Here is a 23290-nt window from a genome sequence, read left to right as displayed (position 1 = left end):
AGAAAGGTATATCTTATCTCCAGTGTCAGTGTGATGGAGTTCTGTTCTCACACTTAACACTCAACGACATAATATACACACATTTTGGATATTGTATTGGAAGTCTTTTATTTTGAAACAGAAATATCTGGCTTCACACCGCCGCTCATTGCCGTGCGTGGAAGCCCGAAGCGCTTGTTCTTATCCTCATCCACAATTCATTCTTACAGCCCACCGGTGACTCCGGAGTCCTGCGCTTGAAATCATCATGGGGGGCAAAAAGAAGAAATGTGCGCCTGCCAACTCAGGGACAGGAGCTTCAGATCCTACAGCAAAGAAACAACAACAACAACCTCAAAAACCACCAGCACAACAACCTCAACTCGAGCCTCAGAAAACACACTGCAGTAAAACTAAAGGTTTGATGCTGTTCTAAATACACTACTCCTGTACCCTTCTCCTTTGCAGTATCTTTGTACCCTATCCCTTACCCCTGCACCCTATCCCTTACCACTGTACCCTATCCCTTACCCCTGCACCCTATCCCTTACCCCTGCACCCTATCCCTTACCCCTGCACCCTATCCCTTACCCCTGTACCCTATCCCTTACCCCTGCACCCTATCCCTTACCCCTGCACCCTATCCCTTACCCCTGTACCCTATCCCTTACCACTGTACCCTATCCCTTACCCCTGTACCCTATCCCTTGCCCCTGTACCCTATCCCTTACCCCTGTACCCTATCCCTTACCCCTGTACCCTATCCCTTACCCCTGCACCCTATCCCTTACCCCTGCACCCTATCCCTTACCCCTGCACCCTATCCCTTACCCCTGCACCCTATCCCTTACCCCTGTACCCTATCCCTTACCCCTGTACCCTATCCCTTGCCCCTGTACCCTATCCCTTACCCACTGCACCCTATCCCTTACCCCTGTACCCTATCCCTTACCCCTGCACCCTATCCCTTACCACTGTACCCTATCCCTTGCCCCTGTACCCTATCCCTTGCCCCTGTACCCTATCCCTTACCCCTGTACCCTATCCCTTGCCCCTGTACCCTATCCCTTGCCCCTGTACCCTTGCCCCTGTACCCTATCCCTTGCCCCTGTACCCTATCTCTGTACCCTATCCCTTACCCCTGTACCCTATCCCTTAACCCAATCCCTTGCCCCTGTACCCTATCCCTTAACCCTATCCCTTACCCCTGTACCCTATCCCTTAACCCTATCCCTTATCCCTCACCCCTGTACCCTATCCCTGTACCCTATCCCTCGCCCCTGTACCCTATCCCTGTACCCTATCCCTCGCCCCTGTACCCTATCTCTGTACCCTATCCCTCACCCCTGTGCAGTATATCTGTACCCTACCCCTGTACCCTACCCCTGTACCCTACCCCTGTACCCTACCCCTGTGCACTTTGCAGGACTTAACAGAGTTTCTGTTCTTTTTTCTTTCAGCACCAAAAACCTACAGTCTCTCCAACAGCAGCTCCGTCTGTCAGGGAGAAAACAACGGAGCTGCAGAAAAATCAGTGCTTAAAGTCAGGAACAACCTGATCTCTCTCTCTCTCTCTCTCTCTCTCTCTCTTATATTATTATATTATATTATATTATATTCAGTGAGTAATGCAGTGTTGAATTTTGGACTGTTTCTTGTCTGAAGGTCGTCATTCATCCTGAGCTGGAAAAGAAAATCATCAGGCTGATTAATGATCACAGACAGGAGCATGTGGACAGGGGACCTGTATCAGGCAGAATCACTACTAAAAAGCTGCAGGTGATCAACCACTAAAAGAGAGAGAGAGAGAGAGAGAGAGAGAGAGAGAGAGAGAGTGTGTATGTGTGTGTGTGTGTGTGTGTGTGTGTGTGTGTGTGTGTGTGTGTGTGTGAGAGAGAGTGTGTAGTGATGGTGATGTGTGTTGTTTGGCTGTGTGTAGGATCTGTACACGGCTCTGCAGAAGTTTGACTTTAAGACGCAGCACATCGAGGAGGCCATGAAGAGCAGCGTGTTGTACGGAGGAGATCTTCACTCAGCACTCGACTGGCTGTGTCTCAATCTCAGAGATGGTAAAGTGCACAACAAAACAACTGATACACACACACACACACTATAGAGTGCTCAGGTTAAGAGGAAACTGTACTTCTGATGAATTTCCCACACAATCACACGAGCTGAATAAGTTCTTAGAGGACGTTTTTCTTCATTGTTCTGCTGAAAGACGAGCTGCCAGAGGGATTCAGCCAGAGTTTACGTGAACAGGAGAACTGCAAGAACCGAGCCAAGTTTCAGGACCGGCAACAAGAGAAAAGCAGAGCAGTGCCTCAAACCAAGACCCCCAAACCTGAGGAACAGCAACGAGCAAAGGTTCTACACCTACATCCAGAACCCCAAATACCCCTCACCCTAGTCACTGATCTACTGCAGGATGGATCACTATGATCAGGATTTTAGTGATCTGTGTATATCCAGATCCAAACATAAAACCATTCCAGCTGAAATCCAAAATTTCAAACTAAATCCTGATAAATGATAAAAAATAAGTTTCAAATCGAAATATACAACGATATAAAAAATCTAGGGGCAAATTTGAACCAGATATAATGAAGTATAAACATTAAGGCACTTTTCCACACAGAAACGTTCTAATCAAAATCTAGATTAAAAAAACAAAAACAATTCTAAATCCTGATTTAAAAATGTTTTATTAAAAAAAATATATTTTGACATTTTGAATTAAAAATTAAATTTAAATACATTTTTGGAAAAAAGAAAAATCTAAAGGTATCCAGATAAAAAAAAAATATTTTAATCCAGATTCAAACAGTTTAAGTTAAAAAAGATTAAAATTTAAATCCTGATTTAAATAATCAATAGTTTCAAATCTAAATAATGATCCAAAAGCAAAAAATAAAAATCACATTTAATTCATAATAAAAGGCAAAGATATGTACATTTAAATTTGGGGTCAATTCTGAACAGATTCACAGATTGAGCCACATGCAGAAAGAGTCAAATGTAAATACTGATCCACATTAAAAAACTCATTTAAATCATGATCTGAATTCTGATCCAAACACAAACAACGGAAGTTGAATTAACAAAAATTTTCATTTAAATCTAAACCCCAATCAAATGATTAGGATTAAAAAAAGGTTAGAATTGAATTCATGGTCTAGTGCAACTAATATTTAAATCTAAATATAAGGCCAAGATCTAAAAAAGATTTGAAAATAAACATATAGTTAATTGTGTATATATATATATAAAATATATATACTGATCTAAAAGAAATACAAATATTCAGTATTAAGAATATCAATATCAAGAATGTGAAAATTAATTAAATAAATGTTTTAAAGTTGTTGGTTTTTTTAGTTTTAAAGATTTTGCTTATTAAGGAATACTACCACATTATTATTATTATTAGTAGTAGTATTACTATTATTACTATTATTAGTATCATCATTATAATATCTGAAGCAAACTGTGACCTGGACTATTGCAGGTAAAAGATGATGGAGGGAGTGTAAAGGAATGGATTCTAAGATACGCAGAACAGGACCTGGAGGAGAGCAGTGGAGAAGAAGAGGAGAGGAATGAAGATAGATCTCAAACCCCAGAGACTGACAAAAAATTTGATCCTGTTAGTCTATATATATATATATATATATAAAATATACTTTTGTGGACACCTGACCAGTATGTACTTCTTTTTGTACAGCCCATTTTATGTTTAGTCTCTATTTCCTGTTATAAGAACCTCCGCTCTCCTGGGAAGATGTTTGTGCTTTTGGAGATTCATTCAGCCACAAGTGTGTTAGTAAACTCAAGTGCTGATCGAGGTGAGGATGAGTAGGTCCAGGATGCAGTCAGTGTTCACATTCATCCCAAAGGTGTTTAGTAGGGCTGTGGCTCAGCGCTTTATAGCAGATCTTTCACGCCAACCCATGTAAAGCATATCTTCATAGATCTGGTTTTGTGCGCAGGGACATTTGTCTTGCTGGGACAGATTTGGGTCTCCTAGTGAAGTGAAGTGAAGGGAATAGATAATGATCAAACATTCAAAGACGTCATATACAATTTGGGGAAGAGCCACATATGGCTGAAGAAGTCAGGTGTCCACATACATATATATAAAAAGAAAAATATATATACATATGTGTGTATATACTGTATTATTGATTATACATATTTGAAACATCTGTCTCCAGAATGAGCGTTATCTGACTCTAACAGCACAGCTGTACGATGCGAAGGAGATGGCCTCAGACGCTAAAGCCAAAAGAGACAAAGCAGGACAGCGCAGTGCACAGGACCGCATCCGGGTCATCCAGCAAGGTGTGCTATTTATTTCATCATTCATAAATAAAAATATAGAGAAATATATCAATAGAAAGTAGTGGTTAAGGTGATGGAACTTGGATCAGAAGGTCATGAGGTCAAATCTCAGAACCACCAAGCTGTCACTGCTGGGCCCTTAAACAAAGTTCTTAACCCTTTAACTGTTTAGAATCATCATATGTATAAATGAGATAATTATAAGTCGCGCTGGATAAGGACGTCTGGCAAATGCAATGTAAATGAAAACAACTTAAATGACTCGTTGCATCATTGCTATATGTCAGACGTGGCAGGTTTGTGTGGCAGGTTTGCCCACCGAATCGCCATTGCCAATTAAAATATCGCTGTCGTTTTCAGAGATGAAGCCATTGGAGTCTCACCCGATGTTTAACCCGGCGATCAAAGTGACCGAGGCTCCTAAAGTAGACAAAAAACCTCCACCTGTAGCAGCTGGGAACGAGGAGCTCAACTTCAAGCTGTTCGAACAAGCCAATCAGACGCCTCCAGAGAAGGGGAAACGTAAGCATTCGATCTGAACCATGAAACATGTTCATAATAATGTAATTATTTATTTATTTATTTATTTTCAACTTAAAACTCCATGATCTCTGTATCAGCTGAAAAGACGACGAAGGAGCCGAAGGACATCCGTGATTTCGATTACATGGGGCGCAGCTGGACGGGAAAGTCGCCCAAGCAGTTCCTGATCGACTGGTGTAGGAAGAACCTGCCCAAAAGCCCGGCGCCGTCCTTCCAGAAAGTTCCAGTTGGGAGACACTGGAAGTGCAAGTGAGTTGAATTGAGTGATTTATTAATTCTATACACCTAAAAGTGTGATTAAAAAAAAATAAAAATATAAACATATGATATTTTATCTTCCACATTTTGCCCTATTATTTGCGTACACTCTAGAGATTCACCGAGGTTTATCGGCAAACAAATCGAACACAATCCGCAGAAAGGCAATTTTGATTTGTGTATGTGTGTCAGGGTGCGTATTCAGAGGCCCGATGATGTGCTGGAGGTTTGTCCCACTATCCTAACGGAGGACGGCATGCAGGCGCAGCATCTTGGAGCCACACTCGCTTTGTATAACCTGGTGAAAGGACAGGTGTGAAGACTTATTTCTTAAATATAACAAAGGATGTTTGGCCGAGCGAGAAATCCATATCCTGTTCTCTTTGTCTGTGTCTCAGTCGGTCCATCAGCTGCTCCCTCCTCCCTACCGGGACGTCTGGTTGGAGTGGCGTGACGGAGAGCAGCAGCGGGAGGAGCTCACGCGTTCTGCCATTAACAAACCACGCGATCAGTTTATCTCCCGTCTTCTTGCTCGCGTCAAACAGCAGGAGCCCCGGCCCGAGCCTGGCCCTGTAGGTCCGAGCAACTCCGGCTGCACCGAGGACTCTTGGGAAGCCCTGGCGGACATGGAAGATGAAGAGAAAGTAGAGACAAAGAAAGAGAAGGAGGTGGAAGAGAAGTCTCGCTCGCTCTTTTTGCAGCTCCGTGGCTCAGAGATGGCACACAGGTTAATAGTACAAATATTTTTTACATCTGATTTATAGTTTATACTTCGGCTACCTCAGAGGACCATGCACACAGTAAAGCATGGTGGTGGTTGCTTTTGTGGTAGCACCTTCTCTTTTTCTGTATTCTTTCCATTTCCTTTTTTCTTTTTAACATCGGGGAACAATGATTTCGACCTGAAATAAATCCTGATATTAAACAATACGTACATGTGCCAGCCAATCAGAAACCAGCATTTCTAAAATTCAAATGATGATGCTCATTATACATCGGTTGATGGTGGATTTTACGAAAAACGATAGCTAGGTTGGATCGTACTTGCTGATAACCGATAGTTTTTTAAAAATAGATACTGAATTAAAACACACACACACACACACACACACACACACACACACATACAGAACACTCCATGTATAATAGTACTGAACTTTAAAAAAAAAAAAAAAGCAGTATTGGATTTTTGCTAAGAGTCAACAGTTCCAACAATCGCGGTCTGTGCGTTCCGACAGGTTGTTACCTGAGCGCCAGCGCCTCCCTGTGTTTCAGCATCGCGTACGGGTGCTCGAGGCTTTACAGCGCCACCGTGTGGTGGTCATTGCGGGAGAGACGGGCAGCGGAAAGAGCACCCAAATCCCACAGTTCATACTGGAGGAGGCTTTGGGAAAAGAGGAGAGTACGGGACAGTGTAACGTGGTGGTCACTCAGCCGAGGAGGATCTCGGCCATGAGTCTAGCAAGCAGAGTGAACCAGGAGCTGGGGAGTGAGGACCAACCAGGGGGCAAGGTGAGAAAGAAATCTGAGTCAGAACCACTTCTTAGTTTTATTAGTTGTCTCTAAATTTGTGGAAAACATTGTGGGAAACGTTGTAGAGAATGTTATAGAGAACTTTGTAAAGAAGGTTGTGGAGAAAATTGTGAAGAACATTGTGGAAAACGTTGTAGAGAATGTTATAGAGAACTTTGTAAAAAGGTTGTGGAGAACATTGTGGAAAACGTTGTAGAGAATGTTAGAGAACTTTGTAAAGAAGGTTGTGGAGAATGTTGCTGAGAACATTGTGGAGAACGTTGTGGCTTCTCGACTTCTACAGCGCTAACTAGCCGAGCCAAATAGCTGCATTGCATTCTGGAACTTTCATCTTTTGCATGAATGTCTTCATAATTTCTATGCTGGATTATGATTTTAAGGAATATGATTTCGAATATTGCTGGAAATTGATGATTGAGATATAAAACTTAGACTTTTTAGAAGCGAAACATGACCATTGGGCCGTAACATTGTTCCACATCATGTTGAAAAGCTTTTCATAGGAATCAAAAGTAACCATAGAAACCACCAGTTCTGATAATCACATCAGTCATATTACAGTTTAAATGTATGTGTTTCAAGTTTTCAGAGTTTTCTTATTGAACACAATGTCAACAATGTTTCCCCATTTCCCTTTGTAGATGTAATGCCAAAACATAGTGTGTGTGTGTGTGTGTGTGTGTGTCTGCAGAACTCCCTGTGTGGATATCAGATTCGGATGGAGAACCGCTCTAGTGCATCCACGCGCCTCCTCTACTGCACCACCGGCATCCTGTTGAGAAAACTACAAGAAGACGCTCTTCTGTCCTCCATAACACACATCATTGTGGACGAGGTAAACGCATACTTACGTGTCTTCTGACTTCTAACGCGCGGCCCTTTCACAAACACGCCTTAGTAGTGCAAACGAAAAAAAATGAAATAAAACCAGACGTTCTTTTTCCTGTTGTGTCTGCAGGAAGTTACAGCTCTACCTCTGCCATGTTAATCTGTATTCTATGTGACTCTCAGGACGCCTGAGAGTGGAGGTTTTTATAACAGTGAATGCGAATGGGGATTAAATGTTGAATGGATTGTTCACAAATTTCCTATGAATGTTCTAGTTTGAGGTCCATGTAGTGTATACAGTACATAAAGTGTATAGTAGTTTATTGTGTTGGTTCACTGTGTGAAGGTCCACGAGCGCAGCGTGCAGTCGGATTTTCTCCTCACCATCCTAAAGGACGTGGTTCACAAGCGGTCCAACCTGCGCCTCGTCCTCATGAGCGCCACGGTGGACTGCGACAAGTTCGCGCATTACTTTAACCGATGTCCCGTCGTCACCATTCCCGGCAAAACCTTTCCTGTAGAGGTGAGTCCGACTTCCTGTTCCACGTCCCCTCTGCTAATTAACTGTTTTCGCTGATTTGAGAGTAGAGCCATCTCTAAAACCTGATGTGTGTTTGCTCATTCTTGTGTTAGGTGTTCCACCTGGAGGACATTGTGGAGGTGACAGGTTATGTGTTAGACCAGGACTCTGAATACAGTCAGAGGTTTGTGGAGGAAGAGGAGGAGATCAGTGTCTCTGTAACGCAGAAAGGAGGAAGAGCTGTGCAGTATCAGGTGTGTGCACACAGCTTCCACAATTTTTACCATTCCTAATATATATACATACGTGTGTGTATGACTAAACACGGGAAATATAAATTAGCACTTAATAGTAAATCGTCCTGAACACGCACTTTTCACATCACGTGCCACTTTGACGTAAATGTGAATAAACACGTTAATCAAAGCATGTTTGCGTATGATGTTATCAGGAGACGGTCGTGCGGGACCCCGGGGCGTGCTGGGATCTGGGACCGGAGCTGGACCACTTCAGCGGGCGAACGCGTCACGCTCTGCAGCACATGAACCCCAATAAGATCAACATGGAGCTCATCCTGGAGCTGCTCCAATACCTGGGTAACCCTCACCCACACGAATATCTGCACACTTTTTGGACTATGGGTTGCAGAGGGGTGGAACATTTTCAGCAAAATTTGGGGCTTTGGGAACTTCATCTGGGGAATTTCTTAAATATTCCAAGTTGGAAACTTTCCAGGAATTTTTGTGGAATTTATGGGAATTTACATGAATATAAGGGAATTAATTAGACATTAATTTTAACTGTATTATATACAAGCAAACATTTTGTTTGGTCATAAACTAAAATGCATGCAAACTAATAGATTTATAAAATGACATTTTTTGACTTTGATTTAATTGTTAATATTTAGTTGCACAGTCACTTACACACAGCACAAGAAACTATTTTATACTTATACAAATGTAATATCGATGTAATTATTACACATTATTTTGTGTGCAGGATTCAAAAAATGAAGTGTGTTATGTTATGAATGCACAGTGCCTGTAGGGGGCGTGGTCTCAGTTGCCCTTTAGTAAGTGTGCTTGTGATTGATCTGGTTGTTTAATCCAAAATTATCCTGCAAGAATTTTTTTTTTTTCCAATTACATTTAAGTTCCCTGATGTGTGCTGACCCGCAATGTTGTAAATTCCCAGTTTATTTTTGTTAATTCCCATATATTCCTGTTCATTCAAATGGAAAGTTTCCGGTCTTGAAAATTCCCAGAATTTTGCAACCCTACTGTGGACTGTGTTACTTTGAAATCTTAATAGGAACCACATTACTAGCATGCAGAGGTGTTATGAGGATATTTGTGGTTATTTTTTTTATTTTATTTGTTTTATTTAGATAATTCTCCCCAGTTTGCTGCGATCGATGGCGCCGTGTTGCTCTTTCTGCCTGGACTGGCACACATTCAGCAGCTCTACGACCTTCTCACCACCGACAAGAGGTTCAGCAGTAAGAAAAGGTGATGCTTCACACCGTGCTGCGTTCATTAATTACTGCAAATCTACTGTCTGACCTGCTGTGATCGAAAACCTATAAACATCTTTAGACCAGTCAGGATTGAGAATTTGTCAGCACTGTGGTATAATTGACAATAAAACGGGTCCCCAACCATTATTCAGATTTTTATTAAAAAATGTGTTACAGCAAACAAACTATGTGATCGATTACTTAGGGGTATTAATAAATAAAAATAGATGGATGGATGGATGGATGGATGGATGGATGGATGGATGAGTCTATATTATATATATTTTTTTAGTTATGGAGTTGTAATTGAATGATATTGTGTTGTAGGTATAAACTTGTAGCGCTGCACTCTACGCTCTCGTCTCAGGAGCAGGCTGCAGCGTTTACAGTGCCCCCTGCTGGAACCAGAAAGGTATTACATTCCCTCAGATAAGGATAAGGGTATCGGGTCAGTGTATGGTTTTGGGTTTTGTGTTAACATGTCGTGTGTGTGTGTGTGTGTGTGTGTGTGTGTGTGTGTGTGTGTGTGTGTGTGTGTGTGTTTCAGATTGTTCTGTCTACAAACATCGCCGAAACCGGAGTCACCATCCCAGACGTGGTGTTTGTCATCGACACGGGGAAAACGAAAGAAAACCGGCAGGGCTGCACGTTTTTTGCCACACTTTAACACACACTCAAAGAATGTGTGGGATTATTGCTCGTGCTGAACAGATACACGATGAGATTAGAAATCAGACGGGAGAATATAGATTTTGTTTCTTTAGGTGCTTTAAGGTAGGATGTGGGTGGTGGAGGTGATGATGGAAATGGATGAGACTGCATTCAAAGCAGATTTTCATTTAATTGAAGGTAAAAGATGAATCAGAATCAAAAATGGGCTTTTTGTGTTAAATATTGTGTGTTTGTGTGTGCAGGTATCATGAAGGCAGTCAGATGAGCTCTCTGGTGGAAACGTTTGTGAGTAAAGCGAGCGCTGTTCAGAGGCAGGGCCGAGCGGGACGCGTCCGAAACGGCTTCTGCTTCCGCCTGTACACTAATACCAGGTGTGTGTGTGTGTGTGTGTGTGTGTGTGTGTGTGTGTGTAATACCAGGTGTGTGTGTGGGTGTGAGAGATTAGCATGTGTAGACGAAATACATTGAATCAGCACACATCAGGATCGTCTACAACATTGTTCTTCTTAAAACACACTAATTGGAATTTCAAACTGGTCATAGTTTAATTGAATTAAACTATGAATCATTTAATTTGGTTCAGGGCCATAAATATAAATAATAAAAAATAATATATATATACACACACATAATAAGGATCGGCTCTGAGCCCTTTCCTGTTTGCAGTGGTGATGGACAGGTTGACAGACCAGGTCAGACAGGAGTCTCCATAGACTATGATGTTTGCGGATGATATTGTGATTTGTGGTGAGAGTAGGGAGCAGGTGGAGAAGAGTCTGGAGAGGTGGAGGTACGTGCTGGAGAGAAGGGGAATGAAAGTCAGTAGGAGTAAGACTGAGTACATGTGTGTGTGTGAATGAGAGGGAGGGCAGTGGAGTGGTGCGGTTGCAGGGAGAAGAGGTGGAGAAGGTGGAGGAGTTCAGGTTCCTGGGGTCAACAGTGCAAAGTAATGGAGAGTGTGTTAGAGGAGTGAAGAAAAGAGTGCAGGCAGGGTGGAGTGTGTGGAGAAGAGTGATAGCAGGAGTGATTTGTGATAGAAGAGTATCTGTGAGAGTGAAAGGGAAAGTTTATGGGACTGTGGTGAGACCTGAGATGTTGTTTGGTTTAGAGACAGTGTCATTGAGTAAAAGACAGAAGGTGGAGCTGGAGGGAGCAGAGCTGAAGATGTTGAGGTTTTTGTTGGGAGTGACGACGATAGACAGGATTAGAAATGAATTTATTAGAGGGACAGCGCATGTAGGACGTTTTGGAGACATGGTGAGGAAAGTGAGATTGAGATGGTTTGGACATGTGCAGAGGAGGGACATGGGGTATATCAGTAGGAGAATCCTGAGGATGGAGGCACCAGGAAGGAGGAAAAGAGGAAGACCAAGGAGGAGGTTTATGGATTTGGTGAAGGAAGACATGCAGGTAGTTGGTTTGAAAGAGGCAGATGTAGAGGACGGGGGGTATGCTCAAGGCCCTTAATCCTCACCTGCTCAGTTAAATAAATCAGATCAAATATAATATATAATCAGTGAAGCTGCAGTGTTTTTCTTCTTCTTGCAGGTTTAACGGTTTTATCGAATACTCCAAACCGGAGATCCTCCGAGTGCCACTGGAGGAGCTCTGCCTTCACATCATGGTAACACACTCTCATCACACTCTTCTATCCGTTATCGAGTTTCAGGGTTTATGATTTATGACTTGATCATCTGACTTGAAATGTATGTGACCTGTGAGGTGCTTTTAAAGGGTGTGGGAACAGTGTAGTCCTGAGAGCGGAGCTTCCTTGATGCAAACACAAGCCAAAAAATGAGAAACTCACCAAATCTATTAACTGAGAAAATTGTGAACAACAATCCAATGTTTTTTTTTTATACACACACCCTACGTGATGCTATTTTCTACACCAATTGATTTTCACCCCAATCTATAACGACACTCACTCGTCTCCCAACTCTGTTAAGGTCCACTGTGTGTTTTTGTGTGTTTAGAAGTGCGAGTACGGCTCACCGGAGGACTTCCTGTCTCAAGCCCTAGACCCGCCGCCCCAGCAGGCCGTGTGTAACGCTGTGAGCATGTTACGAAAGATCGGGGCATGTCAGAGTGAGAGTTACAAACTTACCCCGCTCGGACTTCATCTCGCCTCGCTGCCCGTCAACGCCAAGATCGGCAAGATGCTCATTTTCGGTGCCATCCTGGGCTGTCTGGAGCCGGTTGTAAGTTTTCTGTTTTAGGGAAACGTGAAATATACGTCTGTATATAAAAACTAAGACAATACACCGCTACACTTATCGCTTCTGGCCATTGAAACCCACAACCTTATGTTCTACACCATCTATAGCAGGGGTCCTAAAACTATGGAACTGCCTTCTGAACAATGGCGATAGTTGCACTGGAGCGAATGTCTATTGGCAAAAATACATACTGATAGTTTTCCAGTCTGCTGTTTTTACGAGAGCGGCCTCTAGAGGCAAATCACTGACATTACGTGCGGTTTGTTTTTGCATGCGAAACTGCGCGCTGCACAGAGAGCGATATATTTATAATTTATTAATTATATAGTTAGATCTATTCATTAAGATATTCATGTTTATTTTCTTTAGCGCACTTTCATGATTTAGAACTGTTTGGTTTTTTTTGGTAATAAGTACAGTACTAATTTACACGGTGTTATTTGTTTGTATTTTTTATTAAATATAAATAAAATTAAATGGATTATTCAGTTATCCGCGAGTACCTTCCAACCTAGCTATCAGGATCGATAAAATCGGTTGACCTCTAGTTATTGAAGAAGCCTAATTATTTGATTGATTCACCCACCAACCATATCCATAAGTAAATGTTATAATTTAAATAGCAATGAAAAATTTTTATTATGATTGTAATAATGTTCTTTTAATAGGTGATGCGTCTCTTGAAAAGTGATTATTTGTGTGTACGGTGCAGAACAAAGTAATAAACTAATCTGGCATTAGGAGGCAAAATAAATACATAAAAAAAATCATAATAAAATCACCACAATGATACTGGTAGTCACTCCGACCCATTTTCTGTTACAGACAACACCTTTTAAAGGGGAAAAAAAAAATGTGTGGCCCTCACACAAAAAAAAGTGGGGACCCCTAAGCTATAGTCAATATCACTGGCGGGATTTCACGTTTTGAAGTCACTAGCCCCGCCCACTCTGCTTTGTAAAAATTTCATTTAGCCTCCTGTCTTTGTAGCTTTCCAGCTAATATTGAAACTATAGTGTCGTGTATGAAAGTATGAAATCCAATCTCTAAATGACATCTTTCTTCATGGACCTGCAGGCTACCATCGCAGCCGCCATTTCAGAGAAGTCTCCGTTCTCTACTCCAATGAACAGGAAGGAGGAGGCCAACCTGGCCAGAGATGCTATAGCAACAGCCAACTCTGATCACCTGACCATCTTTAACGCCTACCAGGGGTGAGTTCTTAAATCCAGCAGCATAAAGGGTTCTGTGCACGTATTGCCTTCTGGATTATTTTCAGCTTCTTTATTTTGCACGATTCAGACCAGAAGATTGTACGCTTGTTCTTATAGACCTTAATGACTAGGCTACATTACGCTTGTAGCTCCAGTACAGCACTAAATGTACATCGGTGTTTGATGTGATTGGTTGCTTTCCTGATAGGTGGCTAAAGGCACGTTGCGATGGTCAGCGTGCTGAAATGTCCTACTGCAGGAAACACTTCCTGAACCGAACTGCACTCATCACCATCGAGGTAAAAACCAAACAAACAAAAAACACACTCTGGATGTTTGCAGCCACTTCATAATGCAATGTGTGTCCTGATAGATGCATAAGGAATAAATCATCTCTCAGGGTGTGCAGTTCTGAGCTTTTACTTCAGCTTTTGATCTTCTGATCCAAAGTCCAATGCCTAAACCACTGGATTACAACCTGAGCCTTTTATCCTCACTTTTCTTTTTGCCAGAAGTTCCATCGTTTATGTATTGATAATGTATTGCTTTTGTAAAAACCTCTTTATATATATATAATGATATAACAAGTTGGTTCCTGAATTCACAAATGTATAGCAGCTTTTAAAGGTCTTTCCCTCACGAGAGTCCCTTTTTTTAATCATTTATATTCCACATAACAAAGAATGAAGATTCTCAAACATCACAAATGTCTGTGTCCTTGTGCTCAGAGTGTGAAGAAGGAACTCATCCGGATGGTGCAGCAGACCGGCCTGAGTGGATCCTCTCAACCTTTATACTCCAAACAGGAAGCCCCGGTCGTAGTGGCGGTTCTGAGTGCGGGCGTATATGATAACGTAGGGCGCATCCTGCCTGTACCCTCCATCCTCCCAGAGGAGCGCGTAGCCTGTACTGTGGAGACGCCGCAGGGAAAGGCACAGGTCCATCCGTCCTCCGTTAACCGTAACCTCCAGAGACACGGCTGGCTGCTCTACCAGGAGAAGGTACGATAGCGTGCATCACACAAAGCGATAAGTAGTAGCCATATTAAAATCTAAATCACGTAGTCGAATATACACATTTCTTACTAACGATTTCTACATATTTAATTTGACGTTTAAACAAAATTAGTTTGCAGAGGCTTTAAATACTTTTGCCCGGCGACGTATATGAGTTCCAATTGGAGTTCCAAACTATTTCTATCTAATTATTAGTAGATGCGCTATACTTTTATTACTAGACGAATAGACATTGTCCCAAACCAGTGAGAATAGACATTGTCCCAAACCAGTAAGAAAGGACATTGTCCCAAACCGGTAAGAAAGGACATTGTCCCAAACCGGTGAGAAAGGACATTGTCCCAAACCGGTGAGAAAGGACAATGTCCCAAACCAGTGAGAAAGGACAATGTCCCAAACCAGTGAGAAAGGACAATGTCCCAAACCAGTGAGAAAGGACAATGTCCCAAACCAGTGAGAAAGGACAATGTCCCAAACCAGTGAGAAAGGACAATGTCCCAAACCAGTGAGAAAGGACAATGTCCCAAACCAGTGAGAAAGGACAATGTCCCAAACCAGTGAGAAAGGACAATGTCCCAAACCAGTGAGAAAGGACAATGTCCCAAACCAGTGAGAAAGGACAATGTCCCAAACCAGTGAGAAAGGACAATGTCCCAAACCAGTGAGAAAGGACAATGTCCCAAACCAGTGAGAAAGGACAATGTCCCAAACCAGTGAGAAAGGACAATGTCCCAAACCAGTGAGAAAGGACATGGTCCCAAACCAGTGAGAAAGGACATGGTCCCAAACCAGTGAGAAAGGACATGGTCCCAAACCAGTGAGAAAGGACATGGTCCCAAACCAGTGAGAAAGGACATGGTCCCAAACCAGTGAGAATGGACATGGTCCCAAACCAGTGAGAATGGACATGGTCCCAAAACAGTGAGAATGGACAGTGTCCCAAAACAGTGAGAATGGACAGTGTCCCAAAACAGTGAGAATAGACACTGTACCAAACCAGTGAGAATGGACAGCATCCCAGATTAGTAAGAATTGACAATGTCCCAAACCAGTGAGAATAGACATCGTCCCAAACCAGTGAGAATAGACATCGTCCCAAACCAGTGAGAATAGATTTATTAAGTGACCAATAAGTTGTGACCACTATTTCATTCGATTCCTCCTTGTGAAACTGTTTCTCGAGCGCGTTCTCTCAGCACCACCGCTGATTCTTAACCATGACGTATCGCAACAGCGTGTCCTGAGTCACATAGAATACAGATTAACATGGCAGAGGTAGAGCTGCATCTTCCTGCAGACACAACAGGAAAAGAACATCTGGTTTTATTATATCTTTTTTCTGTCACACTACAAAGGCCTGTTAGAGGTCAGAAGGCGCTTAAGTAAATTTGTGATTCGCTGTCTGATTGTACTAAAGAAATAAAAGCGTACCATGTTGATGCATCATATTTCTTCCACTGAATCGCATCGTGTTAAATCAAATCAAAAACGGATCACTCCGGATCGCAACAGCGGTGAATCGTATCGCATCGGTAGCTGCTTCATATGTATCTTTTAACGTATCATATCGTTGGATATGCGAATCGCAACGCCTCAGTTATGGAGAACCCTAATGCACAGTGTTATACACGTTTATTCACTTTTCCAACGCTGATTATGTACAAACTAATGTTGTGCTTTGTGACTCTCAAGGTGAAATACTCAAAGGTGTATTTGCGTGATACGACCCTCACGTCTCCGTTCCCTCTCCTGCTGTTTGGGGGTGACATCGACGTTCAGCACAGGGAAAGACTCGTCTCAGTGGACGGATGGATTCACTTCCAGGTTTGTCCCCATCACTGTGTCTTCAGTTGTATGCAAGTCACCAGGGGGTGCTGTCTCACCGTTACAATGCTCGTCCTATTTGTTAAGATTATTTCTAGTTTCAGAGCTCATTCTATCATCCTGTATGAAGAAAAGGGTGTTTTTTTTTTTTTTTTTACCTGCATTTAATTTGTTCTGGCTTCAAGTCTCTTACATTTTCTCCGTATTTTAATTTTATCGTAAGAGGAAGCAAACTTGATAAGGGGAAGCCCATTCTTTTTATATGACACTCAAATATAGATAATAGATATCTAAAAAAGTAAAATTATGATGTTACTCTTTCCATCAAGGCCCCGGTCCGAATCGGTGTAATCTTCAAACACCTGCGTGGGCTCCTGGACTCGCTGTTGGAGAGAAAGCTAACAAATCCTAAACTCAGTCTGGAAGGTACGTCACACCTGATTTTAAATAATCCCAGGTTTAGGTTTTATTCAGACTGGAAACTCGGAGTTGGCGTGTGGTGATGTTTAGGCTCGCATACATTTTCACCCGAGCGTAATTGTAAATCACTTAGCAATGTCCATTCTTACTGATTTGGGACAGTGTCCATTCTCACTAATCTGGGACGATGTCTATTCTTACTGATTTGGGACATGTCTATTCTCACTGGTTTGGGACAATGTCCATTCTAACTAATCTCAGACCATATCCATTCTTACTGGTTTGGGACAGTGTCCATTCTTACTAATCTGGGACGATGTCTATTCTTACTGATTCGGGACATGTCTATTCTCACTGGTTTGGGACAATGTCCTTTCTTACTGGTTTGGGACATTGTCAATTCTTACTAATCTGGGACGATGTCCATTCTTACTGGTTTGGGACAATTTCCATTTGTACTGATTTTGGCCAGTGTCCATTCTCACTGGTTTGAATAAATGTCCATTCTCACTAATCTTTGACAATGTCTGTTGTTAAAAGAGCTATACAAATGCAGTTGAAACACAGTCAGATGTCTCTACCCCATATAAAAAGGGTTTGATTATGTCCAGCTCCACCTGCAGGAAGGAGTAAATAAATGGGTTGTATTATTAATTGAAATTAATGAATATATTATTCAATCATGCACAGTTTACAAGTCAAAATTTCAACTCACAGATTTTTGTGCTCTTTTTTTAGATGAGACGACCATACAGATCATTCTGGAGTTGATTAAATCTGAGAAACATCCACGCTGAACAGTCCATCCTGAGGTCTTGAAAAAGTGGACTAAATCCAAAAAAAAGCTCTAAAGATTACTTCAGCCCTTCAGCTGCTGTGTGTGTGTATGAGCAGTGTGTGTATAGAAACAGCATGGATACTTAAAACACTTACATCAGGATCGAGTGTGAAGGTGCTAAACTCTGTGCTAAGAGGAATAGCATGAAGCTGGTGATTGGAAAGGAATTTTTCTAGTGTTGTATAAATATAACCGAATAGAAAATAAACTGTATTTTAACACAAAAGTCAGTATTCTTGATGTGACATTCCTTTTAATGTATACATTACTGTCTGCAAATACAAGATATCTCTGTTTATGAATTATTTGTTACGTACTGAAAAGTGAATAAATAGTGAATAATGTTGATTATCAAACTAATACTGTATATATACATGTCTGCCTCTAGTGGTGAAGTGTGGAGTTACAACTGAATGGGAATCCTTTCTTACAATAATTACATGAAATAATTTATTCAAATAGTAATTACACAATTATTTCGCACAGCAATTACGCATAGGTTTAGAAATCACAATATTTAATCACAACCACTTGAATTCTTGTGTCACATGATAGAATTGTGAAATGTACATTTTGTTTCATTTTCATTTTTCTTGCCTAATTATCATCTTATCTCCTATATGGGGGGCATGTTCACATGATGTCTAATGGTTAATAATTTCACTGACTTCACCATACAACAAGGCGATGAGCCGAAGCATATGTCCAAGCTCTGTACACGCTGTCTGGAGTGATATCTATCATTGAATTTCCTGCTTAGTCTCTGCACCTAAACCCTAATGAACTGTTTTGGGATTAACTGGATCACAAAGTCAGAAATCTCCAACTAGTAAAGAAGACCTTTGGCAAGTTTTACATAAGGCATAGCAAAGTATTTCGGTTTAAACAATTTGTTAAAGAGTGTGTGAAGCTGTACTTTTTGCTTATTTGTATATTTGTTTAAATAAAGATAAAGATAAAGTTGCATTGAAACAAATGGAACTTGCGTGTGTCTTTCAAAAACTATAAAAGACGAGGTGTTTCCAAACTTTTGCATATTAATCATGCACACAAATAATACAAGGTTGGAAAATGACCCCCCAGAAACCCAGTATTGGGTCCTAGCTGACTGAACATGTGTAGGATGGGTTTGTTTTATATATTCACCCTTTTATTGTTTATTTTTTAACCTTATATATAGCTGGGCTGCAGAAATTAAACTGAATATACTTGCAATGTGTACATTTATTTCTAATATCAGCATGAAAGAAGGTTCAAAGTGTCCGACAAGATATAGATGTACTAATACGTATCAAAACATTTGGTTTTGTTTTCTTCAAATGATTATATGGACAAAATGTTTTTTTGTGGTTTTTTTTTTTTTTTTTTTTTTTTATAATATCCCATTCTGCATTTACTCCCAATTGCTTCAGCCTCCACTCTTCTGGGAAGATGTTCCACTAGATTTTGGAGTGCTTGTGGAGATCCATTCAGTTACAAGTGTGTTAGTAAAGTCAGGCACTGGTGTAGTGAGGGTGAGGAGGTCTGGAGTGAGGAGATCTGGAGTGAGGAGGCCTGGAGTGAGGAGGCCTGGAGTGAGAAGATCTGGAGTGAGGAGATCTGGAGTGAGAAGGCCTGGAGTGAGGAGGTCTGGAGTGAGGAGGTCTGGAGTGAGGAGATCTGGAGTGAGGAGGCCTGGAGTGAGGAGGTCTGGAGTGAGAAGATCTGGAGTGAGGAGGTCTGGAGTGAGGAGGCCAGTGTTCACATTCATCCCAAAGGTGTTTAGTAGGGTTGAGGTCAGATCTGTATAGCAGGAGTAAATTATTGCCCACTTTACTCCCAGCATGAGTAAAGTAGAGATACGCGGGAAAAACTACTTAATTTTAATAAAGAATTAATATATTTCTTTACTGTGCACCAATGCTAATAAATTACACTCAATCATCTCAAATCGGTACATTTCTTTATTTAATCTCAAAGAAAAAGTTGTAACCAAACCGTCTGTATGATGTCATATGTGACACGTTTACGGAAAGGTTCTTTAGGAAATTTGTTTGTTTGTTGGTTTGTTTGTCGCGTGAGCTCGCGAAACTCGACTGGACCATGCCGCGAGGCGCGCGCGGAGTGAGCTCGAGCGCGGCGTCACTAAGGGCTCGCGCCTGGCGACCCGACAACCAGGCAACGGCGCAACCGCCACGGCGCGCGCTGCAGCCGCTCTTCTCAACCGCCGGGGAGGAGCCGAGAGGAGCGCGTGCAGCTCTAATGTTATCATCACAGTCTGTTTAGTCTGTTGGAATGCACGAGCATGCGCGCGCGCACACACACACACATACAGATGCTTTTCCAATAAGGTAACAAAGAAGTTTGGTTTTGTAGTTTTTATTCATTCTTTTTTTAAATTAATTAATCTTTTTTGTTTGCTTCTTATTAATTTGTATGTTTCTTGCATTGCTTTATTGTTTTGTTTGTTTGCTTGCTTTTTGAATGAATTTGTTTGGTTGTTTGGGTATTGATTTGTTTATTTGCTCATTGATTATTATTATTTGTTTGATATAAATTATTTGTTTGTTTCTGGTTCCACTGATTCATAAGAAAGACAAATTTTTCTCTAACTTGTTTGTTTGCTTTGTGTTTGCATTTTTTTCTGAATACTGAAAGGGTCTTTAAACTATTTGTTGATTATGAAAAGACAAAACATTTTTTTTTTCATTTGCATTTGTTTGTATTTTTGTTTATATTCCAGAGACGACTCCATCCAATCTAAATCAGCAGAGAAGATTATGATGGATGCAGCGGAACCTGCTGAACATTACCTGGATTACGCCATTGAGAGAAACAGACAGGTGAGAGACTGAAAGGGAGAGAAAGAGACAGAGAGAGAGACAGACAGGAAGACAATGCTAAACTGGAAACAGAAAACATGCAAACATGTAATCACTCATTATCTGTATTTGGGATGTTATTGGGTCTATTTGAGATGTTATTGGGTCTATTGAAGATGTTATTGGGTCTATTCGAGATGTTACTGCGTCTATTCGAGATGTTATTGGGTAGGTAAGATCCTCTAATCTGCCTGGGGTGTTTCTGGAGTTCATGTCTCCCCCTGAATAATGGTTTCCTCTTTCTGTCTATGTAAAGCTCCACATCTGCGTGCAGAAGAAGCAGGAGGAGATCTCAGCCCTGAAGGAGAAGAACGCTCAGCTGAAGGAGTTGGTCAAACAGGCCGAGACCTATTCTGCTGTACTGGACGTAAGTCAGAACAAGCTCATGATTGTATCTGTGATTTATTTGGAGTAGAAATAAAGAACATGTGACCAGTGTCCTGTTAAAAGGAATGCAGTGTGCGGTAAAATAATAAACAATGACATGCTGGTGTTTTGTAAGTGGTAATTTACAGGTAGTAAGAAAGTCTTTTCTTTCTCTTTCTTTTCCCAGTTATCTATTATTCTTATCTTTCTGTCTTTTATCGGTTTTTCCCACTTTCTCTCTTTAGCTTCTTGCAAATAACAGTGAGTTTTTCCACAAACCTTCGTAGTCAATGGTTTATTTTGATTTTTTTAAAATATGAATAGTGACGACATTGAAATGATGACAATGAACATGCTCTGAACAATAGATGTTGAAATATGTCAGCCATTAAACTCTCAAAAGGAATTATGTGGGCGCTAATCTGAGGTGCTGTGAATTGGCAGTTTTTGAGGCGAGTATTTCTAATAAATCCTCTGCAGCAGAGGTAGCTCTTGGTCTTCCTTTTCTGAGATGTTTCCTGTTTCATCATGCCGTTTGATGGGAATGTATTTTAAGTTTTTGAGATTTTCTGGCCTGACTTATCTTTTCTGTTTCAAACTTTTGACTGGTACTATATGCATTATTTTTGTTTGCTAAATATATATATATATATATATATATATATATATATATATATATATTTATTTATTTTATTTTAAACACTACTTAAAAAAGTAGAAGTACACAAATATACTACTCAGTTACAGTAACGTGAGTAAATGTAATTCGTTACTTTCCACCTCTGGTACTGTATGTACGTAGACTTCATCTGCATTGTTGTAATAATGATTAGCCTCATTTAAATAGATTCTGGTCATAACGCTAAATTTAGAAATGAACAGAAGTCAAGAAAGTGAGGTATTTCCACCAGGGGGCGCCATGACTCCCACAGTTAGCCCTATCACCTCAATTACAGTGACCTAACCTGTATGTATGTATCCATTTCAAGGTATTTACATCACAGCCTGAAGATACCTCTGATTGTTTGTCTGATTTCACACCACACTCACACTCATTCCCGTGCGCTGAGTCTCCTGAATGGCATTTCGATACGGATCTACAGCCAACATGGCTCGAGTCTCTTCTCGATCACACACCGCCAGAGGAGGAAGAGGAGTGGTCACACACAATCCTGTCAGAACACACCAACACAGGCGTGAAGAGACAATTATGGCCGAGCAGCACTGACAGTCCCGCAGAAAGTCCAGACAAAAAATCCAGATTGGACCAAGAAGTTTATGAACAATCACAGCATCATTCATTTGGACATCCAGCTTCAGAGCCGGTGCAGGTTTTCGGGTCCTTTCACGGCTTACAGGTTTTAAAGGCCACGCCGTCTGCAAACTCTGACCCCTGGAGAGAGGGGAAGTGTGCCTTTTTTAAGACATCCATCAGAGATCACTGTACTGTCCAGACCCGGGTTTTCCCTCACGGCAAAACGTTTACGTCGCATGCGCCAGACGGAGGCTGTAGGTTCCTCTGGATTCCTGAACAGAACTGAAATACTTTACATAACTGTATATACCTGACATCTGACTTTTCTAGCCATTTGGGGTTCTTTCCCAAACTTAGCACAAAGTTGAAGGAACACAATTGTTCAGGATGTCGTTGGATAAGGTAGCGTTTAATTTCCTTTTACTTGAACAAGGAGATACAAAACCTGTTCCCAAAGAAGCTCTGTAAACAGATGTATATGGGTTGGAGTGAAAGATCTGCTATAAAGCTATAAACGTTACCTTTGCGACGAATGTGGACACTGACTGAACCCCAGGCCTCCTCACACCCACCTACATCAGTACCTGACTTAACTAACACCCTTATGACTGAATGAATCTTCACAAACCTCCACAAACACACTCTAAATAATGAAAAGAACAGCAGTTATAGTACCAAACACAACTACACTTTTATTTTCTCTACTTTTGAAATTGATGCTATGAAATGTTATTGATTTAGAATTTGATATTTCAATAAATTAGACATTTTTGAACTTGAAGTATTTCATTACCATGTTTTGGGGTGGAGTTTGATAATCCCCCCCTCTAAAGTGGGCAATGGTAGAAAGTTTGTGAACCGTTATTTGATTTAATTTTGTACATCTACTGTACAGAACGACTGTACATCTTTGCTGTAACTCCTGATTCCCATTCCCATTAATTATATCGGGATTATAATTATATTATACTTGTATATTATAAGATGGTATTCACGCTCTATCTTCAGGTTCTGATCTGTATTTCTTCCTCTTTTCATTTTGGCTTGAATTTTCGCCATTTTCTACATTTGCACTTACAGGATT

General features: G+C 41.1%; 2 protein-coding genes across 2 annotated transcripts; both read left to right on the top strand.

Annotated features, from left to right (window-relative positions):
- Positions 1 to 122: 122 nt before the first annotated feature.
- On the top strand, positions 123 to 18700 carry dhx29 (DEAH (Asp-Glu-Ala-His) box polypeptide 29). Its single transcript, XM_083568923.1, has 28 exons — positions 123 to 398; positions 1440 to 1522; positions 1645 to 1758; positions 1919 to 2048; positions 2201 to 2346; positions 3488 to 3625; positions 4194 to 4320; positions 4681 to 4842; positions 4941 to 5112; positions 5314 to 5434; positions 5520 to 5848; positions 6360 to 6633; positions 7346 to 7489; positions 7829 to 8005; positions 8116 to 8256; positions 8454 to 8598; positions 9393 to 9513; positions 9849 to 9933; positions 10069 to 10157; positions 10436 to 10564; positions 11742 to 11817; positions 12170 to 12394; positions 13490 to 13626; positions 13835 to 13925; positions 14355 to 14627; positions 16335 to 16466; positions 16796 to 16892; positions 17625 to 18700. The coding sequence occupies exons 1-28, from the start codon at positions 248 to 250 to the stop codon at positions 17681 to 17683; spliced, it is 4068 nt and encodes a 1355-aa protein (XP_083425049.1). The 5' UTR covers positions 123 to 247; the 3' UTR covers positions 17684 to 18700.
- A 1214-nt stretch (positions 18701 to 19914) lies between these two features.
- On the top strand, positions 19915 to 22857 carry mcidas (multiciliate differentiation and DNA synthesis associated cell cycle protein). The gene is made up of 4 exons (XM_083568945.1): positions 19915 to 20054; positions 20447 to 20546; positions 20842 to 20952; positions 21941 to 22857. Exons 1-4 carry the CDS (start codon positions 19999 to 20001, stop codon positions 22490 to 22492), a joined length of 819 nt encoding a protein of 272 aa, XP_083425071.1. The 5' UTR covers positions 19915 to 19998; the 3' UTR covers positions 22493 to 22857.
- The last annotated feature ends 433 nt before the right edge of the window (positions 22858 to 23290 follow it).

Source organism: Silurus aristotelis (genome assembly GCF_946808225.1).
Source record: "Silurus aristotelis genome assembly, chromosome: 18".
Taxonomy (NCBI): domain Eukaryota; kingdom Metazoa; phylum Chordata; class Actinopteri; order Siluriformes; family Siluridae; genus Silurus; species Silurus aristotelis.
This window is presented reverse-complemented; position numbering and strand designations above follow the sequence as displayed.